The sequence below is a fragment of the Lolium rigidum genome, chromosome 7 (assembly GCF_022539505.1).
Source record: "Lolium rigidum isolate FL_2022 chromosome 7, APGP_CSIRO_Lrig_0.1, whole genome shotgun sequence".
Classification (NCBI taxonomy): Eukaryota; Viridiplantae; Streptophyta; class Magnoliopsida; order Poales; family Poaceae; genus Lolium; species Lolium rigidum.
Genome location: NC_061514.1, coordinates 195,868,367 through 195,878,160, shown reverse-complemented (window position 1 = coordinate 195,878,160; position 9,794 = coordinate 195,868,367). Strand labels below are relative to the sequence as shown.

At 41.1% G+C, this 9,794-nt stretch overlaps 1 protein-coding gene across 1 annotated transcript; it reads left to right on the top strand.

Annotated features, from left to right (window-relative positions):
* Window positions 1–888: 888 nt before the first annotated feature.
* On the top strand, window positions 889–8,847 carry LOC124675974. Its single transcript, XM_047212062.1, has 12 exons — window positions 889–1,066; window positions 2,759–3,109; window positions 3,193–3,487; window positions 3,897–4,074; window positions 4,225–4,447; window positions 4,702–4,844; window positions 4,995–5,284; window positions 5,378–5,590; window positions 5,678–6,166; window positions 6,300–6,950; window positions 7,683–8,213; window positions 8,327–8,847. Exons 3-12 carry the CDS (start codon window positions 3,218–3,220, stop codon window positions 8,564–8,566), a joined length of 3,228 nt encoding a protein of 1,075 aa, XP_047068018.1. The 5' UTR covers window positions 889–1,066; window positions 2,759–3,109; window positions 3,193–3,217; the 3' UTR covers window positions 8,567–8,847.
* The last annotated feature ends 947 nt before the right edge of the window (window positions 8,848–9,794 follow it).

Genomic DNA, 9,794 nt, shown 5'->3' with positions numbered 1-9,794 from the left:
TTGAGTTTTCTGAAAAATCTCAAAAGGTATAAATTCTGATTGCAATTGTTTGCAAGGCATAAGCACAACACAAAGACCATGTGATCGACGGAAATCGGGGTGCAAGGAAGATATATTAGACCATGTGTTCTTCTCTAGCAGTAAAGAGTGTTCTTCTCTAGCAAGAAAGAGTAATATAGAAAACCTTAGTGTCTACATGCCACCACAGATCGCAATGAATTAAGAAACAGTTTTTTTTAGAGAAGAATTAAGAAACAATTATGTGATCGTTTGTGGGTTTTCCTAGATTTTGTTTCCACTCACGCCAACTCTCGTATTGTTACATTGTGTCACGTTTCATCCTTGTTTTCTTGATGGATATCAATTAGTATGACCATTTTAGCTCCATAAAAGGGATGCAACTTTAAGTTTCTTCTACGTTATAGATAGAGTATATTGTTTTTCGTAAAAAAAGGTTTCTGATGCTATGATATAAGACCAATCCGATGACATACCAGGTCATGATAATAATCCAGAGGCTTAGCACTGGCGATGACACGATCTTCCTTTTTCAACAATAATAACTTGATATAGGACTTCTTTCTTCGCATGATCTAAGACCAAAAAAATCCAACGAAGTTGCTAGAGCCCCCCGTCGTTTCTTGAGCGTGTACGACACTATTTCATTCCACGGCTAAAAGTCCTTAGACGCCAATGAAAGAAAACTCAGGGACTAAAAAAAAGCACAAATTTTCCAACCGAGCAGCAACGAACTCGTGAATGACGTACCGTGGAATAAAGATTTCCCAGGGATATCCTTTTTGTGTGTGAGATCACCACGTATCTCACCGCTCTGTGTCCTCCAGGAACTCCCCCCACCTCACAGCGACAGACCACGCGCACCAAGCGAGAGAGAGCGGTGGCCGAGTTTGGGAGCAGTTCCTCCTCCTGCGTCGCGCCCGAACCGGAGCATATTCCACGCCGGGATCCCCTCCCTCCCTCCCACATAAACGCAGCCCTCCCCCGGGGAGATAGAGGATGAGATAGGACAGCATGTGTTCTTGACGGGAGTCCAATCCAATCCAAGGTCAGTCGATCCTTTCATTCCCTTCTTTCTCTGCTGCCGGCTTCATCTTCTCCTGTATGGGAGAGTTAATCTAGATTGATGCTGCTCGGGGCATAGCTTTTGAGGGGAGAGATCGCCATGGGCGATGTTGTATAGTCGTAGATCCGTTTCTTGGTAGGAGAGGAAGGATTTCGACGGCGGTTGCTCGGCGCAATGCTGGTCCTGTTCGGTTGCTTGATCCGATTTGCGCCGCTGTTTTTTGCAGTCGTAAATGCGCGATTTTTATTTTCTGGTCGGTTACTCTTATATCGTGATGTAAATGAAAAAAAGGAATTTTATTTTAGACTTGTATTCTGATGTTCAATTGCTTTTTCATTTGGGCTTTCTTGAAAGTTTTCTATCAAAATGGATAGTTTTCAGTAGGTATTTGATGATTTCGGCTTCTGTTTGATGCAGTGTCATGTTCATCAGCAGGTGCAAATGCTGATATGTTCCCTTATTATTTCTTTTCGTGTCAACTTTGTTTTTGCCGTTAGTTTTTGGCTTGACCCTATGTTTTCTTTGGCAATGTGATGCTACATCTGCTTTTCCTACACATTAAGGTAGCATGTGGTTGCGGCCGAAAAAAATTGTCTTCTTCTGAGCGGATCACATTTTTTGGGTGATGGCGTGGGTTGTTGATCAATTTGCTTGACGTGTTCTCATCGTTTTGTGTTTAACTAGCGAATCATCCCAAACATTACTTAAGACTTACTCAATTGCCTTGAATCAGTTGTAAACTTGAAATCTATCATGTATGTGTGTATACCTTACAGGCTTTAAGACTGAAGAATTGTGGTTAATTGCTTACCGTGTTATTTTTTTGTCGGAAGCATTCTTACTAGTTGAAGCCTGAATCAGTGTAGATGGCTTTTTGATATTATCTAGTATGTTCCTTCTCTTGTTTCAGTATAGGTTCAATTTGCAGTTTCTATGCTTATCTTTAATAAATCTCCTATGAAGAAAGAAGCTGCGGAAAATCCGTTCCTTTGTTTGGTGGGTAAATCAGATCATTAGATAAATTCCGCTAACATTGTCCAATTGTTGCCCTCTCATCTTTCACCATAGTGTTGTTGAACGCAGTAATATATTCTTTTGCAACTTTATTAAGACAAAAGCTACTGGCCAAAAAGCATTAAAACGACCACCTGGCAACCTATACTTATTGAATGAAGCAATCGATGTGCTAGATTTTACTAGGATGGGATGGCTATTTTCCTTTGAAAACAAGAACAAGAATACAAGAACACAAGGGGTCAGTGTTTAAGATTTCTATGTTGTGTTAGATACATATACAAATTTTCTAATTTTTTTGGTAGGTTGTTTCTAATACAAATATAAAGTTGCACATGACCAAATACTCCTGCTACTTTGATTCTAGACTTGCAACTCATTGTTTTTATGCTGGCTTCGTTCTCATTAAATACCGGTATTTCTGACAATTATCAATCTCATACTATTACATTGACTATTCAGTAATATTTATTCTGTTGAGAGCTATCTTCAAACTGAGCTATATCAATTCACTAGACTTGTATATTTTTCCTGTATCTTAAAGAGTCTGTTCGATCATTCAACTTATCTCCAGTGGAACTGAGCGCATACAGTCTTTCATATATACAGCAATTTGCACATCAGATCGTTTTACTAATTTACATCCGTTTTACTTTGCAGGTTGATCTCTATTCTATGGATGCTTCATTATCTAGCATCCCATTTTGACATGGAATAGCATCATAACCTTATTTAATTTTAATAAAACAATTGGGCTCAGGATGAAGATCTAGTACCATGCTGTCCTAGATCACTTGGTTAGTTCTTAGGATAACAGAGATAGTGGAGATGATATTCATCCAAGTTTTCAGCCAGTTCTCCTTGCAGAGATAGAGCTGTAATTATAATAGACTTGTATTTTGCTTAGAATCAACATAAAACTTAGTTGTCATTAGTCAAACAGTACTGGAACAGTGGTGCCGTCTTGAAGTACTTGTGGCAAGCACTTCAGCAGTCGAGCTCCCTTTCTAGGTACTATGACATTTTAAATTAAAGAAATGTTATTGTCTCATATTGTTGTGACATAGTACTAATTTTCCTCAGTAAACTTGCAGATACTTTTTGCGTTCCTGAAGTGTCATGGAGACTTCTGTATCTCCGCCAGGCACATCAAAGCAAGCTGCTGCTCGTAGACCTTGTCCTGGAAGCTCTCTGAAGGATCTATGCCTTGTTTCAAAACAAGGTTCAATAGCTGAAGTGGAATCTGCTTTGGTCTTGTTGAAAAAGAGTGGTGCAAGCATTGATGGTAGAAATGCATTTGGCCTTAGTGCCCTCCATCTTGCAACATGGAGAAATCACCTTCCAATTGTCAGGCGGCTCCTAGACGCTGGTGCTGATCCAGATGCAAGGGTATGAACAACTGTCTTTCTGTAGTGTGTTTCATATCTTTTTGATTGAACACTACTTTTTGTTTACCTAGCCTGAAATCATCAAATTACTGTGTTATTAAATTGGCATTGTACAAATTATATGCCTTAGCAAGTGGGAGCTTGTAGTGCAGATACCACAAGAAAATTGTAAAAATGTTTTTCATTGTGGCAGAATTGAAAAACATATATACTCCCTCCGACCCACAACATAAGATTTTTGGCAAGTTGATACCAGCTTGTGGGGCAGAGGGAGTACTTAACAACCACATTGTTCTTAATTTGAAGTATAATTTGTCTATGTTTGGATCTTTACTTGCTTAGTCCAGTTCGATTGCATTATTAAGTATAATATTAGTTTTCTCTGTAAAACAACGTTTTTTTTTTTGCAGGATGGGGAATCTGGCTGGAGCAGCCTCCACAGAGCACTTCATTTTGGCCACTTGTGTATTGCTGGTGTTCTTCTGCAGTTTGGTGCATCCCTCAACTTGGAAGACAGCAAGGGTCGTACACCTATTGATCTTCTCTCTGGCCCTGTATCACAGGCCAATGGGGATTCTCCCGATTCAGGTAGCATAACTCTCCATCGGTTTCAAGAGACAGTTAATTTGTCTCTAATTTTATCCAGTGCTTTGGTACTCAGTACTTATGTGATTATGTCCTTTTTGCAATTTCTTTAGGCTATGCTTTACAAAATCCTTATATCTTTTTCTATTTTAGTTACAACTGAAGTCTTCAGTTGGGGAAGCGGAACAAACTATCAACTGGGAACTGGCAATGCCCACATACAGAAACTACCATGCAAAGTAGACGCCTTGCATGGATCATACATCAAAACAGTTGCTGCATCTAAGTTCCATAGTGTAGCACTTAGTTCTGATGGTGAATTGTACACATGGGGGTTTGGTCGAGGTGGTCGTCTTGGTCATCCAGATATTCAGAGGTAAACACTCGCACAGTATTATAAACGAATTTCTACAGAAAAGACAAAAATGATTATCCCTACGCGACTTTATTTGTAACTTGTCTTATATGTATAGATTTTAAAGGGCACCAATGAAGCCTAAAGTCGCTAACTTTTTTTTTTCAAAAATAGTTGAGCACCAAGGTTGTAGACGTATCTGATGTTAGAATTCCCATTCCTCGTGCTATTTGTGAAGTTTATTTTGCATTGCTACAGCTATTGTTTTGTTGCAGTGGTCAGACTACAGCTGTGATTACCCCTCGCCAAGTGACAGTAGGATTAGGCCGTAAACAAGTCAATGTTGTGGCTGCAGCCAAACATCATACGGTGATTGCTACAGAGTCTGGGGAACTGTTTACCTGGGGATCAAACAGAGGTATGTGTGAATGTGTGATGTATCTTGAATGCATTTCCAGCAACAAGGAACTCCAAAAATTAGAGTAGCACACGCATGTTATGTTGTTTTAGTCCTTGATACTGTTATGGTGTTATGACGTCCTATAACAAAATGTTTTTCATGATGCAGAGGGTCAGCTTGGTTACCCTTCTGTCGATACCCAACCAACACCAAGGCGTGTTAGTTCGCTCAAACAAAGGATAATTGCTGTAGCTGCTGCAAACAAGCACTCAGCAGCGGTTGCTGACACTGGTGAAGTGTTCACATGGGGTTCCAATAAGGAGGGTCAGCTAGGCTATGGCACTTCAAACTCAGCATCCAATTGCATTCCAAGGATGGTAGAGTATTTGAAAGGAAAAATATTGAAAGGTGTATCTGCAGCAAAATACCATACGCTAGTTTTAGGGGCTGATGGTGAGGTAAGTTTATACTTATTGGAGCTCTATATTATATACACATTTTTGTAACACCAATAAAGTTAACAGTCCTGGTGATGTCATCCTCTTGTCCAGGTGTTCACTTGGGGCCATCGCCTCGTGACTCCTCGCCGTGTTGTAATAGCTAGATGTCTTAAGAAGGGTGGGAATACAAACGTGAAGTTTCATCGTATGGAGCGACTTCAGGTGATATCAGTGGCTGCTGGAGTGATGCACAGTACTGCTCTAACAGTGGATGGTGCTCTTTTCTACTGGAATTCATCAGATCCTGATTTAAGATGCCGACAGGTTCGGTTGTTACATGTTGAGTTACTACCTCTAAAAGCCAAACTATGTGTTTTTTTAGTTATTTACATTTAAACGCTATCTGAACAGATATTCTCAATGTGTGGAAGGAATGTTGTGAGCATCTCGGCTGGAAAGTACTGGACTGCACTGGCTACATCAACTGGTGATGTTTTCATGTGTGATGCAAAGAAACGTAAGGAGGAAACTCCAATGTTTACTCGAGTGAATGGTGTTAAGCGAGCATCATCAGTTTGTGTTGGTGAAACACACATGCTTGTGCTTTCTAGTATTTACCATCCTGAGTATCCACCCAAACTCAAAATCCAAGATAAAAAGTCCTCAATAGCATGGAGTGGTATGATGGAAGAGTTGGATGAAGACATCCTTTTTAATGATGTCCAACCTGAAACTGATCTAGCTGGAAACAACAACTGTGCAATGAGCAAAGGCATACCTAGTCTGAAAAGCCTCTGTGAGAAAGTTGCAATTCAGTATATAATGGAGCCAAAGAATGCTATACAACTTCTTGAAGTTGCTGATTCCCTGGAAGCCAAGGAGCTCAAGAAGCACTGCGAGGTAAACACATTAGTGTGCTGCAGATTGCATGCACTATACATATGTCACATACAGATATGTATTCATCCTTTGTCTATGCTTAATTAATTTTCGCATAATGATTTCTGGTACTCTGTTGTTCACTATGATGCAGGATACAGCTATTCGCAACCTTGATTACATTTTCACAGTAGCAGCTCCTTCAATTATGAATGCCTCTCCTGAAATTCTTGCGAGCTTGGAGAGGTTGCTGGATGAAAAATCCTCAGAGCCCTGGAGTCACCGCCGTCTTCCCACAGTGACAGCTACTTATCCTGCTGTCATTGACAGTGATGCAGAGGGAGATGGCACTGGAGGATCCCCGCGGCTCAGGGACAGTCAGAAACCTGCATTGAAGTCGTATGGAATGCCAAGTTATGGTAACTTCCTTCAGAAAGAAAGCAATGCTGAACAAGCTGTCTCCAAGCAAATCAGGGCACTTCGCAAGAAACTGCAGCAGATTGAAATGCTTGAGGCTAAACAACTGGATGGTCATAATCTTGATGATCAACAGCTAGCAAAGCTAGAATCTAGAGCTGCCCTTGAAAGTGAGCTTGCAGAGCTTGGCTTTCCATTGGAAGCATTCTCAAGGCCTTCAGTTTATGTGACAGAAGGTAGAACAAACAAAAAACAGGAGGGATCTAAGAAACAGAAGAAATGCAAGCAGGCAGCACAATCTGATACTTCCTCTATAAAAGATGAGAAGGAGCAAAACCACATTAAGGAGCTTTCAGAATTCTTGCCAGCCCAGGGCTCTTCAGAAAAGGTTTGCACACATTCATCTTATAATATCTGTATGGCTTCATTTTTCTTAGTTCTTATATAATCATATATTGTCTCTGTGCAAATGTCCTTATTATTATAAGGTTTCAATGTTTCATGCCTGAGTCCTAGCCAGTGAAAGATCTTCAAGCCTCATTAACCACATACTTAGGTGTCTGCAACTCTGAGTTTCTGTGCAAGTATCATCTACCTTTTCATCTCTATTCATGCATTATATTTTATAACTTGTCAACAAAAACAAAACAGAATATTCTAGGCTTCAAATTGATTTCAGAAAAAAATCAGTTTGTACCGTCCAATGCTCTCACCGCGATCACTGGTATAATTTTGAAACTGATAGTATCCCTGATCCTAAGTTGCTAGCATCGTTTTGGTATATAATACATTAGGCTTATCTTGGTGGGTTTGTTTGACTTCAGATTTTGCATCGTTGCTTTTTGTGATGCCAACTTTATTTTCTGTGGTCTCATTAAGACCTAGTGCTGAGAAAGTGAGAAGCCATGCCTATCTTTATTCTTTTGGTACCTGTTCTGTGTGTTGCTTCCATGGGAGGCTAAGTATTTGGTCCTGCAGAGTATCTTGTTTCTTTCTTTTAAGTAGGATCCTATCTTTGTTGGTATTTCGTTGCAGTACTTTTTTTAATCATCCTTTTGTTGATTATAGCATTCATTATGTTAAAAAGCAATGGCACTGATGAAATTATATATTCAAGCAGGAAGCGCGTGTTAATGGTCCAATCAAGCCATCAGAGGATGTCACTTTCAGTAACACAAAAGCCATCTCTTGTCCATTAGGGAACAAAGCTTCCCGGCCAACTTCTTCAAAGAAGAAGAATAAGAAAGGTGGTTTGTCGTTGTTTCTGAGTGGTGCTCTTGATGACACCCCAAAACCAAGCCTGCCTACTCCTGTTGTGCTTCTCACGCCAAAGCAAGAAGGGCCTGCCTGGGGTGGGGCTAAGATAACAAAGGGACCTGCTTCCCTTCGGGATATTCAAAGTGAGCAGAAGTCGAAAACGCCCGATCTCATGACAAGCAAACCAAAAGATCGCCATGAGGATTCACCTGATAGTGCTGGGCGTATGCGACTTTCTTCGTTCATGCCAGATGCGTGTTCAAGTCCAATATCTGTTACGTCTGCTCGCACAGTTCCTGCTCATGAAGGGGACAAGAGCACACCACCCTGGTCATCTTCAGCTACCTCGCCAAACATATCACGGCCTTCACTCAGGGACATACAGATGCAGCAGGTTGAGCTCATTTTATTTTATTTTATTTCCTTGTGGAAATAAAAGAAAATAACAAAAGTGCTCGCTTTTCAATCATATGTCTCTGATCCACAAACCAATTATCTTTTGGGCAGGAGAAACGGCAGCATGGCATCGTCTCCCACAGTCCGAAAACCCGGACATCAGGCTTTGCCATTCCATCCCAGGGTGTAGTGGCAGAGATTGGTGGCGTCAGGGATAACATCCCCAACCGCTGGTTCAAGCCAGAGAGTGACGCCACATCGTCCATCCGGTCAATCCAGATCGAGGAGCAAGCGATGAAGGACTTCAAGCGCTTCTACACCAGCGTGAGGATCATGAAGCCGCAGGTCTAAGTAACGACGGCCTCGATCATCGAAAACAGTTACTGATCTTAGGCTCACCGTCTGTCCCAGTGTACATTCAAGTGTACAGTCAGTCTCCAACTAACTGTAGGAATATACCGTAAAATAAAAAGTTCCGAAGCTTCTCCCGGCTTTCGTTTTTCGCAGAAATCAACTCATTTAGCTGTGAGATCTGATCACCCTGCTTGGCGGGCATAACCCTCTGCCAATGTTCATAAACTGGTGCTCTTTTGCACTCAGCTTTTCATTTATTTCAAGCCTCACTTTGGCCACCCATTTTGGTTTTGGTTGGTGTGAACTGTTGATCGGGTCTCCCAATCTTCTAACTTGGAGGGTTCCTTGGAACTTTTTTCTTGCCATGCTGGGAAAGTGTAAAAGCTATATTGACTTTGTTTTCTCTCGTGTCTGGTGAGTTATCAGTAGGTGATGTAGCTCTTGTTGGCTTGTCATATGAATAGGGTCTATGCGTGTCTGTCTGTGTATGCATGGCACGATATCTTTTTGACACGAAAGTGAGAAAACAGAAAAGACATGTCATGTGCTCCAATAATGCAGCGTACTGATGCTAACCAAACCTACGGTGCATAATTTACCGGCTGGTAAGCACCAAACCGTAGATCGGTTGGTGCCTTGGCTGTCTCACTGAAAAAATACCGAACACCATTTAGTTATTCAGTTTATTCAGTTTTTACAACATTATGGCACCGGATATTTGCAGCGGTGGAATATGTTTTACCACCATTATATACTAATAATGTAAGTACTTACACCTTCCAAATTAATAGAAGTTCTAGATTTGACAATTTCTCTAGAAAATACGGAGTATATCAACATCTATACCATATTAAATTGTTTTCATTCTGTCCGTGTGAAACCTCAGTTCCTAAATCCGAATGGGACGAGCGTTTGAAGTGACGATCATGTGTAGGGCACGTGAGTGGTAATGGTAGAGCGTGGGCGGCAGGATGGGGACAAAGAAAGGGAATGGTCGGCGTGGATTGGCCTCCGCCTTTTCGCCTTTCCTGACTCACTGCTTTGCCATTCTCAATCACATCTTGTTCATTTACAGCTAAAACATGAAAGAACAGCACTACACTGCACCCGCCGCAAAAGGCGTTCGGTTGTTGTTCCACGTCGCGCCTGCTCCTTTCACACACACTCTATACAAGGGGATCTACTTTCTTCACAAGATAATACTATTGTCCCTGGTAAATATACC

Coding starts and splice junctions, on each gene's coding strand:
- LOC124675974 (XM_047212062.1), top strand. CDS start 3,218: ATGGAGACTTCTGTATCTCCGCCAGGCACATCAAAGCAAGCTGCTGCT. Junction 4,448..4,701: donor GGTCATCCAGATATTCAGAG/GTAAACACTCGC, acceptor GTTTTGTTGCAG/TGGTCAGACTACAGCTGTGA. Junction 5,285..5,377: donor TTTTAGGGGCTGATGGTGAG/GTAAGTTTATAC, acceptor CCTCTTGTCCAG/GTGTTCACTTGGGGCCATCG.